General features: G+C 31.7%; 3 protein-coding genes, 1 long non-coding RNA gene and 1 pseudogene across 9 annotated transcripts; 3 read left to right on the top strand and 2 right to left on the bottom strand.

The window, feature by feature from the left end:
• Positions 1-409: 409 nt before the first annotated feature.
• On the top strand, positions 410-2875 carry AT1G34630 (uncharacterized protein; the record flags this gene model as incomplete). 5 transcript variants are annotated; one of them, NM_103186.5, is made up of 8 exons in its annotated part: positions 410-837; positions 910-1050; positions 1165-1392; positions 1508-1715; positions 1841-1977; positions 2062-2142; positions 2236-2302; positions 2373-2875. In NM_103186.5, exons 1-8 carry the CDS (start codon positions 551-553, stop codon positions 2667-2669), a joined length of 1446 nt encoding a protein of 481 aa, NP_174722.2. In that variant the 5' UTR covers positions 410-550. The 5 variants fall into 5 exon arrangements, with proteins under 5 accessions (NP_174722.2, NP_001320790.1, NP_001117411.1 ...); NM_001333115.1 differs by having other exon boundaries at positions 432-837; positions 1129-1392; positions 2373-2669; NM_001123939.2 differs by having other exon boundaries at positions 432-837; positions 2236-2809.
• Positions 2339-2635, bottom strand: AT1G06787. The gene has a single exon (NR_139149.1). It is a non-coding gene; the product is annotated as an other RNA (long non-coding RNA).
• AT1G34640 (peptidase) lies at positions 2786-3777 on the bottom strand. Its single transcript, NM_103187.3, has 2 exons — positions 3420-3777; positions 2786-3030 (listed from the first exon to the last, which is right to left on the bottom strand). Exons 1-2 carry the CDS (start codon positions 3659-3661, stop codon positions 2940-2942), a joined length of 333 nt encoding a protein of 110 aa, NP_564450.1. The 5' UTR covers positions 3662-3777; the 3' UTR covers positions 2786-2939.
• Positions 3778-8228: 4451 nt separating this feature from the next.
• Positions 8229-13068, top strand: HDG10 (homeodomain GLABROUS 10). The gene is made up of 10 exons (NM_103188.3): positions 8229-8342; positions 8442-8559; positions 8784-8972; positions 9814-10326; positions 11003-11101; positions 11183-11392; positions 11528-11708; positions 11882-12150; positions 12255-12344; positions 12653-13068. The coding sequence occupies exons 1-10, from the start codon at positions 8245-8247 to the stop codon at positions 13010-13012; spliced, it is 2127 nt and encodes a 708-aa protein (NP_174724.1). The 5' UTR covers positions 8229-8244; the 3' UTR covers positions 13013-13068.
• Positions 13069-15105: 2037 nt separating this feature from the next.
• AT1G34660 lies at positions 15106-16611 on the top strand (annotated as a pseudogene; the record flags this gene model as incomplete). The annotated part of the gene is made up of 1 exon: positions 15106-16611.
• Between the last annotated feature and the right edge of the window lie 7429 nt (positions 16612-24040).

Below are 24040 nucleotides of genomic sequence, written 5' to 3' on the forward strand. Positions count from 1 at the left end.
AGAAGCTCGCTCTTACCCTCACGCGCGTACAAGAAATCACAGAAACGTGGCTTAGGGAGTGGGTTGTAACTTCACATACCCGTAGCGTCACTCTCTCAATTCCTTCGTTTATGGTGTTAGTTACTTAATATTTTTATGGAATATGGTTATTGAGCTAATTCACCCATTTTTTTATCTCTTTTAATATTCGTATTCTTTTTGTAACGTTCCAAATTTTTAATATTATCCTGTCTGTTATCAAGCCCATAAAATAAGCCCATGGCCTTCCACAAACCCATACTACAAATCATTACGGTTCCCAAAGCAGAAGAATCAAAAGATTCACAAAGGAAAAAAAAAAAATAACCGACACGTGTCAGTCACTCCTTGACAACTGGATAATTCTTAGTGGCCCTGTAAATCTAAAAATTTCGCTGTCTTCGTCACTCTCCCTAACTTCCTTTTTCTGGTTCTCTCTTTCTTCTTTCTATTTTATTCAAAAGCCAATTCCCAATTTCCCACCAAAGCATCACTTTGGCGCAATCCGAAGATTCTCGCCGCCGCCGTCGTCATGTCGCCGTCCGACGAATCGACGAACGGTTCTCGTTGCTCATCATGCATCTCCAGCGACAACGATGGCAACGATTTCGGTAAATCGGATGAGTTTACATGCAAACAATGCAAAAACTCCGATTCGAAATCGAAATCAAAATCGGTGAATGATTCGGATAAGCTTCGAAGAATCATCGTCGCTTCCGTCAAAGGATTCACTATAGGTACTGGTTTAAAAGGTGGTTTAGCTATTTTCTCAATCGTCGCTCGTTTCGCTCGTCGTCGTAGATCTTCTCCTCAATCTAGGTAACCGAAATCGATTTTTCAAATTTTCCGGTTTAGCTCATCTGATCTGAAATCTAATCGTAGTCGGTTTAGGAAAACCGGAGAGTTTTCGAATAGTGAAGCTATCGCTATGGGGATTAAGGAGACGTTAAGATATGGATTGTTCTTAGGAACTTTTGCTGGGACTTTTGTTTCTGTAGATGAAGCTATTGCTGCTTTAGCAGGAGACAAGAGGCATGTTTGTCCCCACTAATCTTGTAACTTTTATTTTGTGATTTAAACCCAAAAATAGTGAAGTATCAATTTCTTCAGATTTGATCACTGTGAAGTAATTTAATCTGAATCCAGAACTGCAAAATGGAGGGCCCTGTTTGCTGGATTGGTGGCTGGACCATCTATGCTTCTCACAGGGCCAAATACGCAACATACGAGTTTGGCTGTTTATATATTGATGCGTGCTGCGGTTCTCGCATCGCGTTGCGGTATTAAAAGTAAACGCTTTGGTACCATTTGCAAGCCACTTACTTGGAAACATGGAGATTTATTCCTCATGTGTCTCTCTTCCTCACAGATTTTGTATGCTTTCTCTTTCTCTCTACAAAGATATTAAATTTTGTGGTTCAGCTAGTTGTTACTAGGTTCTTGGTTGTTATTAGATTCTTAGATTAGCGATTTTGTGTTTTTTTTTCAGGTCTGCTTACATTTTGAAACAAGAAAGCCTTCCTTCATCGTACAAGTCTTTCCTTAACAAACAAGGTGGGAAGGATCTTTCAATCTTACAAGGCGTAAAAGATATCGCAACCGCGCAACCGTTCACTAATTTAAGAGCGATTGAGAAATATTACAAGTCTGTTGGAGTTGATATCAAACTGGATCCTACCATGAAAGTCCCCTGTACGGTAAGTTTTCTATGATACTATCTTTTTTGGGTTGTTAAGACGAACAAAGCATTTGTCGATAGTTGATGTATCGTCAATGAGTCTGCATGCATGGTTTTACGCAATACTTATGTTGTTACTTGCAGATAATACATGGAAATGAGTCATGTGTTAAGCATGGTGTTACATTTTTCCTTCAAGCTTACAAGAGGGCGTTACCTGTCTATGTCCCTGTGTATTTGATTCCAGCGCTAATAGTCCATCGTCAAGACCTGCTAAAAAAGTAATAGGTTTATGTCTAAACTGCTCATTGAATGGTATATATCCTCTGATTTTATTCATCACCTCATAATATGTTTCATCACAGGCAATACTCTATACTTGGCAAGGGTCTTCTGGGCACAGCGAGATCAAGTTTGTTTCTCGCTACTTACTGCTCTTCTGCCTGGTTAGAATCAATTCTTGGAAGGCTCTTATCGATTTTTGTTTTGTTCTCACTTGAAGTTGGAACTTAGACCATCTCTATAATGATGTAAAATAGGGCTTGGACTTGTCTACTATTCCGCACTTTTGAGACATGCAACATACCGCTTGTGGCCATAGCAACAGTACAAACGAAAGCCATTCTCATCACATATCATTGTTAATATAATACCTAACGTTAGGCTTCTCCTGCAGTTCCCAACAGGTCTGGCTTTAGCTATTGAGAAGAAAAGCAGAAGGATAGAGATATCACTATACTGCTTAGCGAGGGCGATAGAGAGCTTCTTTACTTGCATGACAGAGGCAGGATACATTCGACCGCCCAAGAGTTTAAGAAGAGCGGATGTGGTTGTGTTCAGCGTTTCGACAGCCATTATAATGCATTGTTACGCACAAGAAAGAGACGTATTTCGATCAAAATACTTGAACGTACTAGATTGGGTCTTCGGTGTTCCTCCTCCCCCTCCTGCTCCTTCTTGCGAAACAACCTAGAGACATTCACTTTTAACCTAAAGATCTTTCTGATGTGGGACAGAATTTGGTGGTAGAATGCTCATTTAGAGTCTCTAGGAGTTTTGTTTTGGGTCAATTTTGTATACCACAATCCATTTGACAATTTTTGTCCATCTTATGTGGACACACCAATATGTAATCTGGTAGTCTTACATGTTCTACAAAGTTAAAATAAAACGAAGCTAAATATTTTGTTAATCAACAACACTAAACCATAAAAAAGATGGACCAAGTAAATACAATATGGCTTCAATAATTTGATACGAACATCCACCACCTATACACTGCATATCCATAGACCGTGCCGTATAAAACCATCCTCATAGGGTACACTCTAAACCTGCATTACTTGGTCCAAAGATGTATCCATTATCCATTAATTAGGCCAGTAAACCAAACCAAAATTTGGATCTAACAATTAAAATCAATAGAAAATATTCACGAAAATAAACAAATTCAATCATAACTTGTACACCTAATTCGTAGATATACAATAATACATACATTGCAAATGGAACCTAACATTGTATGTATGGTTTGAGATTCGCTCTTTTGAATCCAAATTAATATCGGTTGACAAAAAAAAAATTGTATGTATGATTTATGTTTATCCAATAGGTTTTAAGGCAATAAAGCTAAACCAAAATTTAGATCTAATAATTCAAAGATTAATATATAATGATATGATAAAACAACTAGTTTGATATTGAGATAAGATAAACAAGTAACCTTGAAGGATGAGATTTGCGGGCGAGAGCGGCTGATCTTTCCTCGGCGGTGACAGGATAGCCCCACCGAGAGAAACTCCGATCAAAGAAGTCCCAATCCGGCAAAAGTATGCCGCCAATAAGAGAAATACCGACGGCGTAAGTAACAACCGTCTTCTTTAAAGACTGTGTCCATAACCATACAACTACCATCACCACTGCAAGACCTACCATTGATGATCTTAGTGCTGCTTCGTTTCCCATTATGGCTAAGAGAGAGTAGATAGCTTATATTTAAAACGGGATTAGTTGAAGTTGCTTTATAACAGTGTAAACATGGAAAGAAGATTCACAGATTATGTAGGATGTAGGAGAAAGATTTCATTTATGTGTTAAAGATAATATTTAATGGATTTTTTTATATAGGGTATATTCTTTTGGAAAAATGCGTGGCAATCAATTGAATTGAATGCCGCCATAAATGTGGTAATGTCCCAACCGTATTTTTGGATCCAAGTTTTTGTGTTTGTTCAGTTTTATCTTTATTTATGGTTTTGATCATAGAGTAATTAGAATTATACCGAAAAATTAGGAAAAAAAAGATAAATTTTGGAATGACAAGAAGGAATTCACAAACTTTTCTTTATTTTTAATTTTTTGTAGTGTAAATGTAAAAACGGATAATTTGGTATGAAAGAATTATACCGAATTGCATCATACCATATATATAAACAATATCTCTCGGATTAACTCTTTGAATTCTAATTAATATCGGTTGCCAAAAAAAATTTGTAGAATAAAATGACATAATCATCAAGCGGGACAGAAATTATTTTTAACTTTCACAAGCATAAGATTATATGAGTACGTTGTACTTTAAACATAAGACAACAAAAAAATCTTATCATATTTTTGAGGTAAAAAAAATTATAAAATTGACCAAACAATGTGTTATACATATGAAATTTACTATTTATTATTTATTTGTTATCTCATTTAATATTATGTTATAATTTTAAATTGATAAACTTAAATTTTGAATCCTCAATATTTAATTAACTTTACCAATCAAACTCTACATCTACAACCAACACATGTAATCATACAACAAAAAGTTTATAGCTACTGCCGAACAACAGTAAAAAGGAAAGTTACTACTCAACCAAACACCCACATAATTGGTTACTAACATAAATTTTGTTTTGATAGTTGGCATCGTTAGTAATAACCTCAAACTTTTCTTTTCTTTTCGCCAAAAAGTAATAACCTCAAACTACGAATGTCGTTTTGTAAATGAAGATTTCTAATTTTTTCCTATAAATGTGAAAACAAAGTAAATACTCTTTTTCATTGATAGTATATTAGTATCTAAAGCATTAATCTTACAAAGGTTGTTAGATCTATATAAATTCAGAAACAATTTTTTAAAATCCGAAGCCACAAAACTACGCATTGACAAAGGACAAGTTTAAGTCCCTTGGTAGAAACAAATGACGTCGACTATTTCTATTGTTAAATAGCGACGAGATTAAGCCCTCATATATATGCGGCTAAATAGCAACACCATGTTTCTTTTACACATGTTTTTCTATGAACTTGCTACAAAAGTTCATGAGAAAGTGTGGTCACATCTTAATAATATCTATTCCTCGGTAACTATTTTAGTCTATATCTACTAACCAATATTTGAATATTTTCTCAGTAACAAAGTAAAATATAATACTGATTCCCCCAATGGTACTGTGATGCCACATTGCTAAACACTCAATTAAGTTTGGTTTTGATACCCCTTATAACATCATGATCGCCAATGTTTATTTACCATCAATTACAGTTTTGACCTACAAATCTCATCCTCGTTATTCGACCAGTGCACTTCTACATGTAAGGTTGATAGACTTGTTTACTAGTCTTGTTGATCATCACAAGATATTTTTATGTGTTTTGTGAATTCTTGCACAATACTAAAAATCACAATCTTTATATTGCTTCGCGTGTGGGATCAAACCTAACGATAAGATCAAGAAATTTGTTCCAAACCTCTCGTAAAGACACAAACAAGACACAATGAGAACTCTGGAAGCTCTACACTAGCTAGGAATCTGAGTTTGTAAGAACAACAGATCATCATATTTTTTGAAAATCATTTAAGTCGACTAGACCTGGGTAATAATATCACTTAATCCCTTCTCAATTATTTTGGATGCATCTTCAACATTTTGTTTTTGATAAATTCGAATCATATATGCAGAAAAAACAATTTAAATACAAATGATAAGATGATTTAGCTCTTAAAAATGACCAAAGAAACAAACAAAGATGAGAAGAAGAAATTTTGATTCTCATTATATCTTTTTAATTAAAAAATAAAATTTTATTTAGTAATGCATAATGTTTTACAAAAATATATTGGGTGGCTTTTAATTTTTGAGGAATACTGAGGAACTATCACCTAATTAATTTTGTATAAATAATTTATCAAGTAATTAAAAAACATTATTCTACGGAACCATTGAATATTTGAAATTTAGTATCTTTTATTTATTATTACTATATTTCCATTAAAATTTATTTTTTATTATACTCTAGATTTAAAGCTATATGTGTTATACATTAGCTCGTTATAAACATCGATGGTTGTGAATTTAAAATACTAAGCCAACACCTGCACAAGGTATGAGTATATTCATATAATTTGTTAGTTATAACAAATAACATCGATTGAATTAATTTGGTAAAACATATTTTGTATTTTATCGAATTATCATTTTAATGTATTTCTCTAACTCTCAAGTAAATAATTCATTCTATTTTTTAATGTTTTTAATTACATTAATAAACCTTATTTACAATTACTTACCTTTAAAACAATTGTTGTCTTTAAAGTATTTTTAAAATAAACGAAATTAAACTAGTGTCAATTTAGTATCTTATATAAATAAACCATAAATTCAACTAATATTTATTGTCACTAATCCTATATATATTATACTATATAAAACCATGAAATAAATTCTTATATCATATTATTTATGCATAAGTTTATACGACTTATACAACTAAATTTAAATAATTTAATTTATATACAAGTTTGATATACTTTGTACTTAATTAAAATAAATTTATTCAATTAATAAGTTAAAACATGTCAATTTGTATGCAAGAAAGAATTAATGCATGATTTTTAATTCTTAAATTAATTAATAAATATAATTAAGGGTATATGCACTAGATGACTATGAAATTCATAATATTATAGAAACTAACCATGGGCGTATAGTACCTGTCGGAAACCAACTTTAAATTACTCTCATATCCCTATAATAGAGTTTTGGTTGAAGGGACAAATAGCTTTATAGGCAAATAGTTTTACCACTAAAGCTTCCATAACCTCCTCATCCCTTACAACAATAACCACCACTAGATCCGTAACACCACCGCCTCCTCCGTATTTAGTATTACTAGATCTGTAAATACTACCGCCTCCGTATTCACCACCATCATATCCATAACACCACCGCCTCTTCCCTATTCATCACCACCGCCGTTTACTTTTGTTGACATGTATTTTTATTCTAAAACATTGTATTTTTCAAAGTTTCTTTTAAATAATACTTGTTCTTTACTAAAATTACAATGATCCGTGTGTCTCAATTCAAACGATAGCATGTAATTTTTGAATAATTCATGCTATTTTTCTATTTGATATGTATATTTTCCTAAAACGTTTGTATTTTTTGATAAGATAATATTTTTTTAAAGATAATGTGCATTTTACTAATAATCCATATTTTTACTAAAATCACAAGTAAGTTACTGATTCATGATTCATGTTTTTTTTATAATCACATGCAAATTTGTACAATCACATGTAATCTATAAATAACACATATGTGGTTTGCTTATCTCTGTTGAAACCCATTTACCATATTGTCAAAACAATAAACCTACGTTCTAATATAATAAAAATAAATAGCATGTCCTTAAATATCTTATGCAACATTTCTATACTCAATCACAACTGTTTCTAAATGGCTATTTTTTAACTAAATTTTCTTTTACGTATACATTTTTAAGGTATAAGAGATATTGCGTGTGATTTTAATAAGTAGTGGTCTAATATTGCATGATTTTTAAGAAGTAGCGGTGTAATCATTACTTTCTATTGTCTTTTGTTCCCTACATGTAGCAGCTATTGTCGAAAAGAAAGAGTTTCTCTCATCTATAAAAGGTAAAATAGTTATTTCGCAGGCTCAAAAAAGGTTATTTATCCAACTTTTCTGCACGAAGGCTATTTTCTTAATAATGCTGTCAAATTTGGTCATCCTCTAATATTACCCTATAATTAATATATCGATGTGACACATGTCTCTCATGATTTTTAATTCTTAAATAAATTAAATTAAATAATAAATAAAATTAATATATTGATGTGACACATGCCAATCTATCTACTGCTGACTTGGCGGAAGGATGAAGAGAGTTGGTCAACTTGCATATATGATTATAAAAGATAATTCTTCTTTTTACTGAAATAGAATTGAAAAAATATAATTCATAAATTACCTTTTAATGTAATGTCCCCAAAAAGTTGAAAATCTATAATGAGATTTATTCCATAAATAGTTCTATTTTATTTTGAGGATTCTCCTACTAGTTGCCTTACTAATTGAAACTAAATGCAATATAATAAATATTTAAATTGGTGACCCAAAAGAAAATCTTTTATACATAATTTTCCTAATATTGTGTTCTATTAGAATTCTATATAAACAACTTTTAAGTTGTTCATATCTTTGAAGTTTTTGATATCTTTTGTATTTTTGTTTTTAGTGGGTATAAGAAAAATGGATTCTAGCCATAATGACAGTTCTAGTGATGAAGAGGGTATTGACTCCAACAATCGCCGCCATCACTCTAATCATCAAGTTCAAAGGCTCGAAGCGTAAGATCTTAATTTACTTAATTAATTTAGATTTTTTTTTCTTATAAAATTTGGCTTCTTAATTCACAGTTAATGTTTTTTTTTAAAATTTGATTTAAGGTTTTTTCATGAATGTCCACATCCAGACGATTCTCAGCGACGTCAATTGGGTAACGAACTGAATCTGAAACACAAACAAATCAAATTTTGGTTTCAAAACAGAAGAACTCAAGCCAGGGTAATTGTTTTTGTCTTATCTATTTTTAATCTAGTTTAGTTTATAATACAGATTGATTTAATCGAGTTAAACCAAATAATAGTGATTTACTAGTCATCATTATTGTTCAACATCGTTGTTGTATACCATCGTAAATTCCACACGATAATTGCATATTTAAAATTTAAACGAAGATTTGTCTAAATTTCACCTCCAAAAAACTGAGAATAATTTATTTTATGTAGATTCATAATGAAAAAGCAGATAACATAGCACTTAGAGTAGAGAACATGAAAATTAGATGTGTAAATGAAGCAATGGAAAAGGCACTCGAGACTGTGCTCTGCCCTCCTTGTGGTGGCCCTCATGGGAAAGAAGAACAATTATGCAATCTCCAAAAACTTCGTACAAAGAACGTCATTCTCAAAACAGAGGTATGTGTTTATGCAAATACTTATCCAAAAAACTATATTTTTTTTCTTTTGATTAATATTAATTTTATGAGCTCATATGTCACTAAATGAATCTCTAATTTTTAACACTAATAAATTTAGTTTGTCTACTAGTAATGTTTTGAAATAAATTGTCTAATTAGTTAACTGAATTCAAACTTTGTGATTACACGCTTATTAGAGAGATAATATGATTTATTACTTTTTTGGTTTTACAAAATACTCGTTCATTTTCGCACGCATAATATTTTTTAAAAAAGTTATTGTTGTTGTATACATTATATGATATAAAATTAAATATTAAAATATTTTAATTGCTCATAACTTATATAATTAAAAATACTTCTGATATTAACTAAATTTTAAAGGAAAAGATTGTCTAATGAATTCAAATATTTAGGGACCAAATATTTTTAAGCAAATTTATTTTTGGTACTCCAGAAAAGTAACTAAGGAAGTAAATTATTGGTAGTGTAATACTTACTTAAGAATCAAATATTAAGAAAGAATTTTCTTGAGGTGATACCCTAAATATGGAGTATTACATCAAATATAGGTAAGATTATTTCTATATGTATAAATTTAGTCAAACTTATTATTCTTCTAATTAAAATCCAGTTGGAAAAAGTGTTAGAAAATTAATAATTTCAATGAAATTTCATGTTAATTATATTCTTTTACAATAAAAAAATAAAAGTTGTTGAGGTGGCACTCTAGTCAGAGAGTGATCTTTTTTGGCACTCTATGAGATTATTTTTTCACTAAATCTCTAAATTGAAAATAAAAATCACTAATATCTTTGTTGATCAAAATATGAAATCAGTACGAAAGACTCTCAAGCTACCTAACCAAGCACGGAGGTTACTCAATACCTAGCGTCGATGCCTTACCTGATCTCCATGGTCCATCAACCTATGGGTCAACCTCCAATAATCGTCCTGCTTCATATGGTTCCTCTTCTAACCATCTCCCCCAACAATCAAGCTTATTAAGAAGACCATTTACTCGTGAACTCATCAACACCACCCCACTGCCTAAACCAGTACTACTGCAGCATTTCCAACAGCTATCTCAACTGGAGAAAAATAGGATGTTTGAAATAGCGAAAAACGCGGTGGCAGAGGTTATGAGTCTCATTCAAATGGAACACTCAATGTGGATTAAGTCAACTATTGATGGTAGAGCCATCATTGATCCAGGGAACTATAAGAGATATTTTACTAAGAATAGCCATCTTAAGAGCCGAAGTGCTCTTCAATCTCATCATGAGTCTTCTATGGAAGTCGTGGTGGTTCAAATGGATGCAAGAAACTTGGTCGACATGTTCTTAAATACGGTACGTACTCATGCAATTTTATGTCTAAGCTAACATTATCAAATTTCTTGATACATTTTTTTTTATCAAAAATAACTAAAATCTTTCTCTAGTTTTATTTTGTTAGTATCAAAACAATTTTTCATTTCAGAAACTATTAATAACTTCATGATATACTAGATTTAAAATACCTTGTATGGTAAAAAATGTTATATCGTTTTATTCTATATATATGTTAAACAATGTTGTGTATGTGGCATTTAATGACGCATATACGGTGTCTTTTTTTCCAAAGATTTGAAAACAAAACGACGTCGTTTAATTTTTGAATTAATAAGAAAAATGCAGGTTTGAGTAAAAATATTATTTTAATGTCTATTAATTATTTGAAACATGAAAAGTTTCGGATATTTTTGTATATTCATTTTTCTTATTATCAGAAATATTATTGTCATGACTTATTAACTATAAAATTAGTGATTATGATTATATGCATAGACAATTATATTAACAATTTTTTCGTTTACATTTTTCAATAAAAATAGTATTTACCGTATAATCTCCATATATAAACAGCCCCATTTCCGGCTATGCATCGTGCTCTGCTGTACGACGACTAACTATAACATATTTTAGAAGATTGTATATATGTAATAATAATTCTTACAATTACATTTTCAACACAATATTATTGCAGGAGAAATGGGCGAGGCTTTTTCCAACAATTGTGACCGAAGCTAAAACAATTCACGTGTTGGATTCCATGGACCATCCAAGACAAACTTTCTCAAGAGTGGTATAATTCTTTGAATAGTTCTATTTTAAACGGTCAGTAGATCACTTACATAAATGTTAAACTGGATGGTAAATAAAATAGGTATATGAGCAACTGCACATACTGTCACCATTGGTGCTACCTAGAGAGTTTATAATCCTAAGAACTTGCCAGCAAATGAAAGAAGATCTCTGGTTGATAGCTGACGTTTCCTGTTATCTCCAAAACGTTGAATTTGAGTCTACGGCTCCTATTTGCACCAAACGTCCCTCCGGTGTTCTAATCCAAGCCTTGCCCCATGGTCGTTCTAAGGTCTCTCTTCCCTCTCTTTTTGATATATTTTTATAAGTTTACATACACACACACACACATAAGATATATGTCTTAATTTTAAAGCAATGTGTGATTGAAAAAAAAATCTTCAAAAATAACAAAGAAAATGGGCAGGTAACATGGATAGAGCATGTGGAAGTGACTGATAAAGTGTGGCCACATCAGCTTTATAGAGACCTCTTATACGGTGGTTTTGGCTATGGAGCTCGACGTTGGACCGCTACTCTTCAGAGGATGTGTGAGAGGCTGTCTCTCTACTCCATGACTGACTTCCCTCCCACCGACTACCCCGGAGGTCATTATTAGTTACACCTATACTTATATGACTCACTTAGTGCATAAGTAACTTAAAATGTGTTATATATGCGGATTTAGTTAGTATATTGACAAGTGCTAGTTTCAAAACTTTTGGTACTTAAAGCTTTTTAACTATTTGTAAAGTTTTAAAATGTTTTTATTCTTTTGTAGTTGTGAAAACAATAGAAGGAAGAAGGAGCGTCATGAGTTTGGGAGAAAGAATGTTGAAGAACTTTGCATGGATAATGAAAATGTCTGACAAACTCGATCTCCCGCAACAGTCTGGAGCCAACAATAGCGGAGTTAGGATTTCGGTGCGGACAAACACAGAGGCCGGTCAACCGCCTGGTCTCATCGTCTGCGCCGGTTCATCTTTATCTCTCCCTCTCCCTCCTCTCCAAGTCTACGATTTCCTTAGAAATCTGGAGGTTCGTCACCAGGTAAAGAATAGATGGTTTCATTAACAGTATAAGTCCATATTTAAATGTCGTCCTTTTTCACATTAATTAACAAGAAACCTAATGTTTGTATATATGTACATAAGTGGGACGTTCACTGCCAAGGAAATCCAGTGACTGAGGCTGCTCGTTTTGTCACCGGACCTGACCAAAAGAACAACGTGACTTTTCTCCAGGTAAATGTATATATTACTCCTACTAAAACCTTATGATTAAAGTTTAAATTACACATTTCTTTTGCTTCTTTAAGTTTATCATAACTAGCATTACTTCAAATAGAGATGTTAAAAAGTTCTAAAAATCCATGCAACGGGTCAAGTTTGTTCAGTTTTGCTTTATATTTTTGTGGTCATGAATACGTTAGAATAGATTAAATAGGATCGGCATAAATCTTGAATAATTAAGAAGTAATTCACATTACAAATTCAATTTCCTTGGCATAATGGCATTGCTTTAACTATGACTATTGTTATACATTATGTAGCCGTCAAGTGTAGGGGAATATAAGTTGATGATACTACAAGATGGCTTCATAGATGCATTAGGAGGTATGGTGGTATACGCTCCAATGAATCTAAACACAGCATACTCCGCCATTTCTGGCCAAGTCGATCCTTCCACCATTCCAATTCTCCCTTCCGGTTTCATCATCTCTCGTGACAGCCATCCTTCCTCTAGCGAGGTTGATGGTGGCAGCATGACACTCCTCACTTTGGCTTTTCAGATCTTTGTCACCGGTCCGAGTTACTATACAGATCTTAACCTGAAAGATTCTGCCACCACAGTCAATACCTTGGTTAGCTCCGCCGTTCAAAGGATCAAGGCCATGCTTAACTGCGAATGATGGTCAGTGAGAGTTTGATTAAGTTACCAGTTCGAAAATCTAAACTCTTTTGGTGTTTTTTTCTTTTTTTAAATCTTGAAATAAGTGAGAAGAGTATTCTCCGTTTGATTCTCTAAGGAGAGTCGTACTTTTTCATGCTTTTCGTTGGTTTTAAACTCATTACAATAAATTTCTAAGGCAAGGGCCTTAGTTAAACAATATTTATGTTGTTGCATGTTGGTATGTTTTTTAGTGATATTGTTGCTTGGACTTATAATTTCTAAAGGCAAGGGCCTTACATAAGATGTTATATATTGCTTTAATTCTGTTTTTATTTAATCATAATTTTTATAGTTTCTTGTTTTATTTATATAAAGTTAGGGAAAATCATATTTTAAACCTTCAAACTGACATTGTGTATATATATTTCACTAGCACTATATAAACCTCCAAATTATATTTACTAACACTCTCTCCAAATTAAATTTTTTGTTTGTACAGCTTTAAAAGATACAGAACACTATCGAAATACTAACGAAAGTTACAGAAGAGTTAACATTTGTCAGTTAAATAAAGAAAGAAAGTAAAAGTGTTTAAAAAAATCATTATGACAACTTACCATAATCGTTGTCTAATGTTTTTAAAATTCAATATCCTCACATGAATTTGGGGTTTAGAGTTTCTTAGTTTGAAGAAGAAAAACATAAGTGATATGATAACTATAAGTTGTTTATAATAACAAAAAGTAATTTCGATGAAGACTGATGCAAACGCAAGAATCCACCCAATGATCTTATCAACGGAAGCAAAGGTCCGAAGCTTTGATGGTTGATGAATGATGATAGAGATGGTAGATGGAGGGTTTGTTGAATGAATCCACAATCAACACACGGTTTTAACAACTTGAATCCAAAAGTTATTAAGCCAGAAAATCACACAAGAGAAGTGAATCCACACTCAACTTGAAATGACAAAACATAAAGACAACTCTTTATAAAACAAACTTAAAGTTTATTGAGATAATTTCTAATATGATTGGTGAATACAAATGAAATCGAAAGAGAGCTTATATAGAGGTTTTAGTACAACGGCTATATGCCAAAAAAAGGAAACAAATCGCAAACAATAAAGGAATAGAGCCGTTAGAGGCTTGATGGTGTGATCGGCCAAATAAGGCAAGTGGAACCTTAATTTGTATCTAGAAAACTTGGGGAGGAAGATGCGGTTTCTTGGAAGCTTTAGCATCACTTGGAGGCTCTTAAACATGCATACATGTAGAAAAGAAAAGAGCCGTTGAGGTGTGCTTTCCTGCGAGTCCAAAAGAAAAAAGAAGTGAGTCAACGGGTCTTGGGTGAGGTGAGGTGTAGCATAACTCGGGTGGGTAACTTTATGGACGGTTTGGAGTATCTTCTTGATTCCCTTAGACACATCATTAATAAGGGTAATGTCTCTTTCCTTATTTGGCACCGAATAATCTTGTATGAAAAGTACTTCAGCAAATCCTTCGGAGAGTCCTTCAGCGAAACCTTCAGTAAGTCCTTCAGCGAGTCCATCACATCAAAGGAAAATATGATGATGTAGATGTCAAACTGTCATACATGAATTCAAAATAAAACATTCTCTCACTACAAGAAAACATATGATATTCCAACCGATACTTCCAATAATTGTATTTTGTTGCAAATTTCTAATCGATATCCTATAAAATTGCAACAAATATTTTATTTATTGAATATTTATTGCAAATTTCCAATAAATTTTGGTTATGGTAAATTTGTCACAAACGTCGTAGGACAATTGTTGGAATTTTTCAACAAATATGATGTTGTTGCAAATTAGCAATAATTATTAAATTGTTGGAAATTATTAACAAAATCTTTTGTTAGAAACTAAATTTTTTGTGGGAATTTATTTGTAACAAGTTAATAACAAAGTATTTGTTGGAAAAGAAAAGGAAAAAAAAAAACGGAAATAATGAAAAAAAACCGGAAAACCCCAAAAAAAATTTAGGTAAAATAAGATTCATCTTCTTCTACTTTTCTTCTTCTCCTTCTCTCTTTTTTTTGTAAAAACTATTTTCAATGACAGGACCAAAAAACAAAAATCGTGAGTGGATGTATAATTATATAGATGAAGGTACTGGAGAATTAACAAAGGAATTTAAAGAAGGTCTTGTTGATTTTATGCGTTTTGCTGCAAATCAAGAGATTCCATTGGAGTGTGGTAAGATGTATTGTCCTTGTTCTACTTGTGGTAATGAGAAATTTCTTCCAGTAGATTCTATTTGGAAGCATTTATATAGTAGAGGATTTATGCCTGGATATTACATATGGTTTTCTCATGGGAAAGATTTCGAAACTTTAGCAAATAGTAATGAAGATGATGAAATTCATGGGTTGGAACCTGAAGATAATAATAGTAATGAAGAGGAAGAGAATATAATTAGAGATCCAACCGGTGTAATACAGATGGTAACAAATGCTTTTCGTGAAACAACTGAAAGTGGAATTGAAGAACCAAACTTAGAAGCTAAAAAGTTTTTTGATATGTTAGATGCAGCGAAGAAACCGATTTATGATGGCTGTAAAGAGGGTCACTCTCGTTTATCAGCTGCAACACGGTTGATGAATATAAAAACAGAGTATAACTTGTCGGAGGATTGTGTTGACGCAATCGCAGATTTTGTGAAGGATTTACTGCCAGAACCAAACTTGGCACCTGGTTCTTACTATGAAATACAAAAATTGGTGTCTTCACTTGGGTTACCCTACCAGATGATAGATGTGTGTGTTGATAACTGCATGATATTTTGGAGAGATACAGTAAATCTGGATGCATGTACATTTTGTCAGAAGCCAAGATTTCAGGTTACAAGTGGAAAAAGTCGAGTACCTTTCAAGCGTATGTGGTATTTGCCAATAACAGATAGGTTGAAGAGGTTATACCAATCTGAACGCACGGCAGGTCCTATGAGATGGCATGCAGAGCATTCATCCGACGGGAATATTTCGCATCCTTCTGATGCTGAAGCATGGAAACATTTCAATTCGATGTATAAAGACTTTGCAAATGAGCATAGGAACGTGTATTTGGGATTATGTACGGATGGTTTTAATCCATTCGGAAAGTCTGGACGCAAATACTCACTATGGCCGGTAATCTTAACACCCTATAATCTTCCTCCATCTCTATGTATGAAACGAGAATTTTTGTTCCTAAGCATTCTTGTTCCTGGACCTGAACATCCTAGGCGATCACTTGATGTATTCTTACAACCTTTGATTCATGAGTTACAATTATTGTGGTCTGAGGGTGTAGTTGCATATGATGTTTCTCTAAAGAACAATTTCGTGATGCGTGCTGTTCTGATGTGGACGATTAGTGATTTTCCAGCATATGGAATGTTATCTGGGTGGACAACGCATGGAAGGCTATCATGTCCCTACTGTCAGGATACTATAGATGCATTTCAGCTTAAGCATGGAAAAAAATCTTGTTGGTTTGATTGTCATCGACGGTTCTTACCAAAGAATCATTCATATAGTTTCTATCAAATTCAGTCCCAGTTTTTTATAATGACATATTTGTGTGCTTCAAAATTGTTTAGCGTGATAAGGTGACAGGAGAGCTCCCAGATATGGTTACTTTTATGGAAGCAACCCACAAGAGAAAGTCTGATGGTGTATTTGTCTGCAAAAAAGCTGAGTTGATCGCCAAAAAATGTCGAAACATGGAGCACCAAATTCTCAGTCAAAGAGACAATGACGATGGTGACACTTTGGAGACTAGCCATCTTACACAAGAAGAAATTGATGCCATTTACCAAGGGGTAAAATGCTGAAACTTCTATTATTTTTTAATTATATTTTGTGTTTTTTTCTAATAACCAACAACCAGTTTTTATACTTTTTTCTTATGTGAATTGTAATATGTATTTTTGAAATTCCAGGAAGTTCAAGTGAATAAAGGCAAGAAATTTGGCTATGGTTCAATTCCGGTAGTTGATCCTAGTGTTGATGCATCTCCAAATTACCAAGAAATGTATCTTGAGACTCAAGAAAAGCTCCAGAAATCGGAGCAAGTGATTGAGGGAATGCAGTTGAAGTTTAAAGATGTTGATTTTTGGATTACTATGATGCAGAACAAGTTTCCAAATGAAGTTCCACCTTCCATGAGAACAAACAATGAACACCAATGGTAGTCTTTGAATTCAATTAGTAATTTGGTTTCATTAAGACTTTAAGCATTTAGGATTGTTTTTCAATATTATGTTTGGATGTTTTAGTGTTTTGAGATTTTAAAATGTTAAATTATTATGATTTTTAATTTTATTATTTATATTTTATTAATTATTTTTATTTATTTTGTAATTTAATAATATTTTTATTTATTAAATTACCTAAAAATATATTCCAACAAAGTTGATAAATGGTTCATCAGATATTTTGTTGGAAATTTAGTAGAATATATCAACATATTTTCAACGAGTAAATTCTGATAAAATTCCAACAATTAAATTATCAGAAGTTATTCACAAATTTACAATGAAAAATATCAATAAATTTTCAACAATTAAATTATCAATATATTTCTATGAAGTTCCAACAAATGAAGCGTCAGAAATTTCTCACACGATTCCAAGAAAACGTTTCAACAAAATTCTAACAAATATGTTATTAGTAGTTTCCCATAAACAAACCTTCAGAATTGTTGAAATTTTGTGGCAAATTATTAATGACAATCTAACAAAATATATGTTGGAACAATTCGTTAGAAATTTCACGGTAAATTCCAACAAATGTCCGATAAAAAAATTATCAGAACTATCCAACAAATTGGTTATAAAATTATTCGATGGAAACGTTTCCAATAAATTTGTGACAAATGCAAATTTCCAACGATCATATTCCAACAAATATATGTTCTATTGTAAATTTGTTAGAAACATATAATTCCTACAAATTAACAACTAATATGGCGGTTGGAATTTAGTTTTTTTCTTGTAGTCTCTAAATTAGTAAAAGTAAACGTAGTCATAATATAGAGAATAGATAAATAAGAGCCTACTTGTCTGACTACGTGTTATGATGGTCTTCTAGGGACTTTGGGTTTAGTTCAGACCTATCATAAACTCGGTCTCCAAAAACTTCAAAAGGTCGATCCGTGAATGGACTCCAAATTGTGATTTAAAATGTGATTTTCCCTATAAAGTATATTTAATATAACTTACTTATTTTGTGAAATTCATCTAGTTAACCAATCAAGTATAGCTTTCAAGTTTGTAAGTAATATTATCTACATCAAATAGCTAACCAATCAAGTGCAGTTTTCACGCACGTAAAAACTGCGAAATGAATAGCTAAACTTACCTGCAAGATTCGTTTTTTCCACTTTCTTGTAATTTTTAATTGGTTTTGTAATAATACTGATGATAATAAGTTTAGGCATAGTAAAACAGCTCACTATAGTGATTTAGGAAAAATCGGCAGTAAACAAAATTGCTGGAGACGGAAAAATCTCCGGAGACTATTAGTATATATAACCCACACCACGTATCTGGTAATTATTAGCCGGAGATTTACAATATAGTGGACGAACTAAGTCGAATTTATTTTTTCCACAGAAGTTAAAAAGAAATAGATAAAACTATTGACATGTTTTCAGTGAAAAAGTGACATATGTATATATGTGTATGATGATGTCGCTGATCCATAAAGGTAAAAGTAAACAAAGGGTTTCTTGTGATACCATCGAATGTTGTGAGTCTGTGGTTAGGTTAACGATTTGGGACTTAACACGAGATGAACATAAGTCTAACAATTGTTTAATTCCTGAATTGGAGTAACTATGAGGGACAATCTTGGTTCATAAGCTACCTTCAACTTTATGAATTCAAACAAAGTAGCTGTGTTTACTTCCAAATATAAAAGGCCAAAGATAATAACAGACAAATTGAAAAGAGCAATAACTAAACGACGTAATTTTGATTGTTGAATAATCAGATTTTTATTTGGAAAAAAGGAATAAACAGACTTTTTTCTTCAATGCATACTAACAAGATTTGTAGACTAAGGCTCCGAATGGTAATATCGAATCGGGCAATACGGGACAAGCGGATTGAATAGTGCAGTGCGGTTTAACTACGTTTCGTAGAAGAAAAACACATTAGACGGGACAAGTATGGTTAGTGTAAAACAAGTGGTACGGGATAATATGTGAATGAAGAATATTTAAAATATGGTGCGGATATAATAATTATAAAATTTTAGCTTATTATTTTTAATATATTAATGTTTCATAAACAGAAATTTAGATAAAATGTGTAAGTTTGTGAAAATTTTATTTATCTGATTTTTTTCCAGATTTTTTGTATTAAATAAATAAATAATAATTGCACCTTTACCACATCTTAATGGAGAGATATCAAAGGCACCATGAGTTTTGCCAATATCTGAACCACACTTGCTTATTTCTAAATTTTTCTAATTAAAAAATTTACTACCTAAAAATTGTGTTGAATGGTCACATTTTTGATAACTAAACGGTCTACACCTTTCTGTTTGATAAACGCATCTCCCATTCACTGCCTAAAATCATTTGTGAAACCATTGGAATCCGCTTCTATGACCTCGATCCCTCTACGGTGGCGGATTTAAGGAAGAAAATTGTATGAGACACCAACCATATTTAACTAATGAAATTTTCTTTTTAATTAATGAAAATATGAGAAAGAAATAATAAAATGTAAATTGGCCTCCATTCACTTTAGATCTGCCCCTGTTCCTCTATATATAATGAAGAATTGCAACATGTGAAAATTTCATACGAAGACGAGTGCATAGTAGTGAAAGTCTATATGAGATACTTTTTTGGGTTCCTCAAATATTTTTTTTTAGTAGTCTAATATAAAGTTTAATTATATAACTAAATTTTTGTTATAAAATACAATTGAACCAATATATGAGAAACAATTGTCTCATGATTGAACAAAATTGATCTAGTTTGGTAATAGAGACAAGTATAGAAAATTTGGTACGTTTAAGTTTCTTCGGTCGGAGTAATTCACCCCAGATTAAGCAAGAGGCTTAAATCGGTTGTGAATGGAGTTGCTTTAGTTATGTATGTAAGAATTAATATCTTTCAATTTAAGCCCAATTCGATGATAATCCAAATCACCTAAAATTATATTAAAAATAAAATATATTTTTTAAATAGGATATGTAAACATCATTTATGATAAATTCAAGTATATATGAATAAAAGAAGTGAAAAAACAATGAATAACATTTTCAATAATATATTCTAATACAATATATATATATATATATATATATATATATATAATTTTAATTTTAATGAACGTCGACATGTTGGGAAAAAAAAGCAACTAACATATAAAAAATGGTAAGTCAACGAAGATAAAATTTCGTTAACGACCAAAAAGGTGAAGATCTTTTGAGTAAGACTTTGGTGAAACCAGTAAATACAATGTCGTCAGTTTCTTGTCCTCCCAAGGTCTTTCTCGTTTTCTTAATTATTATGTTAAGTTACATATAACATTTTTTAAAAGACATTATGTATTAGTTGAAGACTTAAAAGTACAAGCAATTCAGTTGTTTAGCTGACCCTTGAAAAAAGTACGATTTCTCCATCAACCATTTCATTTTTCTTTCTTATTTTGTTTTTGCATTGATTTAAAACGACATATTTCTTTTATGATCCATAATTATGCAATTGCTCTACATAGTTAGTATAATCTGACTTCTTTGCTCCTTTGTTTAATCATTGACCGTCTTTAATTAAGTTGTAGTCGTACGTATGAGGACAGGATTGTATAATTAATAAACTATACGAATTCCAAATTCTTATTAGGAGAAAAATGTAAAAGAAAATAAATTCATGATCTGAATATTTCATTCATTGTAAAGAATAATTTTAAGAAACTTGGAACAATATATGACTTGTGGAAGACGATATAACCGAGTTTCTACTTTAACACTTTTTTCCACATAATAAATCTATATGTAAGGATTATGCGGAATTAAGAAAACTTAGTAGAGAACAACAAACGTCGGGACAAATGTTTGAAGAATAAACTTCTCAAGCAACCGCGTGAGGATTAATACATTATATCTTACTTTTTCTTAATCAATACATGCATGAATAACAAATTGACAAAGAGAACTTTGTAATGTCAAATCGTCTGAATTTGTTTGGTAGATTCTGTCACGTCTGAATCGTCTCAAGCAAACTTATATTTTCAAAAGTCCTAAGTTTTGTACATGCATGTCAAAAAATGGCTGATTATATACTTCTTGGTTTCTTTTATTTACTTCGGAAAAGAAAAATTGGGTTTGAGGTGTCATCTTTGGAAAAATATTTCGTTATTGCAGTTAGCTAAGTAAGAAATGAAACATGATTCAAAACCAAAAAGTATTTATTCAAAGTTATGTGACATACGATAGAAGTAAACAAACAAACTAAATTATTCATGAGAAATTAAACAGTATGTAAGTGCTTGATGTGTTTATAATAGATGGAAGCATTGCAGGTTTGGAGAGTTTGCTGCACCAACCAAACACTTCAAGCTTCAGTTTTTCGATCCATTTATTTATTTCAATGCGTTTTATAAAACCATCACAAACAAACACAAATACTATGTACTTAATACGGGAATTAAATCATGTACGTGTGGCATGTGTTGTTCTTGGACATCAAATACTTCTTGGCTTTTTATTGATCGACTACCATCCTATATATGTATAATCGATTTTAGAAGAAACATATATAACATGCAAACACTATACTGTAAATTCAATTAATTAAAATTTGAATGTAGTAAAAACATATATAAGTAGACTATGAAGTATGAACCACCCCCGAAAATCATTTTTTTTGTTACAATCATAGAAATTAAAAGGTCGACACCTCGAAAAAAAACCCCCTGAGATATCCATTTTGAATAATTGAAAACGATAATAGTGTGATTGTGTGAATGGAGATATTCATTTTGTGTACCAAATACAAAAGGCAGGTGGTATACATTGTTCATTGTTGGTACGTAGAAATGATGGAGTAAGAAGAAGCCATGCATTAGATGACAAAACGATGATCGTCGCCTTACGTGCATGGGCAAGGTTCTTTTCGTCCAACCACGTAATCCTTTGTTTTGGGCTTTCACATCTTTGTTGACCAAACTTACCATTATTATTGGACTTTTTTGTTTATTACTACTAAATTTCCCAATAAGTTCACTTTGATCTCCCCATTACCAACTCGATATAATATTCCGTAAATACCCATTTTTATTTGTCAATTTGGTAATAGTTAAAAAAAGTTTCGGATTAATTAATATACTTCGAGATTTTTAAACTCTTCAAAAAAAGCAAACAAAGAACAAACGTCCATGAAAAATAAGTATATTTAGTTCCTGAAATAATGGTTCATAACAACAAAGAAAAGTATGAGTTGAATGTAATTATAAATGTATACCTTGAATCTTGCAACTTTTAAACACATGTGCTCGTCGTTTATACTCTATTTATTCACCCAAAAATAATTTAGCATTAAAAGCGAAGATTCAAGGTACATTATATGAGACATTTGAAGTCTGCTGAAAATTATATTAGACATTTGAAGTAGATATACTTTTGACGTCATTATATTTGCCGCAGCAAACGATGGTGCAGCGAGTATAAACTCGTCCACAACATCTTCAACAATGTGTTTAATTTATTGGAAGAGAAAAGTTGCAAATCATGACAAATCTACATTATAGTGAACGACGAGCACATGTGTTTAATATATAATGCATGCTCGTTTAACTTGGTCATATTTGTACAAGATATATTAAAATCCATTCAGATCTGAATGCTGGTCTTTAACAAACAAAGAAAAGGATATAAATGCTTAAATGATCTGCATTACCATAAATAAATATAGCTTATCTAATCCATCTACAAAGAAGACTATTTTATATAGATTTGATTTACCAAACCCCCAGAAACAACGCATTACACAAGGGAGACACTTCATGGATTTTGTCCCCCCCATTGATCATATAAATCTCAGTAACATTTTCCCCTTGATTTAGAATGTTTGAACAATTTTTTTCTGACCCGACATAAAATTTATATTCTATATCTATATAAAAAAAACCACGAACGATATAGCTACATAAACTGAAAAAGAATACGTATATGTGGTCATTGAACATACTGTATATAGCTCAAAAACAATGTGTCTATATGGAATTAGACTTCAGATATTTCTAAATCTTTTCCTTTAATTTGGCTTATGAAAAACTTACTTATCTATCATTAGAAAGCTTTAAAGCAAGTATATTCAGCAAGACACTTGTGAAAGATTGTAGTAGCCATGAAAATTTGCAATCAAAATGTACATACTTTTGATAGATCATAGTTAGACCAATTCGATCCGGAGACCTGGAAGATACTCTGATTTGATTTCCAAATTGTATTTAAAACATAGTTTAAAACCAAAGACAAACACTAGTTTTAAGAAAAAAAAAACTTTATATATAAAATTATATATAAACACTCGTCATAGATCAGCCACAAAGATTTTGTAATTCGTCTCAAAGTTGCCTCCGAAAAATAATCATATCAGTAATACATTTTATTTTTCTATTTGATCTAATAAGTAATTGCAAATTTTATACATGATTTTATCACCAATTTGCTACAGACGGAAATAATGTAGATATTATGTGGTTAGTCAAATGGACGATGGAAGTAAATGTGGTATATATACACATTATCCATTTCCTCTTTTACGCATATATACTACCAGAAATTTGAATATCGTAGTTTGATTAAATATTGCATTTGAAGTCACCTAGATCACACACATCCTAGGAGATGCACTATTCATTTCGAAACACTCAGAGAAAGTTGTGTAGTCAGACAGTTGTCAAACTTCTATCTGGACTTAAACTAGTGTTATCAAAAGTCCCATGTATAAATGCATAAATGCTGTAATGAAATTCAGCAGAAATTCTGTAAAGAGATAAAAGATATGTTTTCTTCA

The sequence above is a fragment of the Arabidopsis thaliana genome (assembly GCF_000001735.4).
Source record: "Arabidopsis thaliana chromosome 1 sequence".
Classification (NCBI taxonomy): domain Eukaryota; kingdom Viridiplantae; phylum Streptophyta; class Magnoliopsida; order Brassicales; family Brassicaceae; genus Arabidopsis; species Arabidopsis thaliana.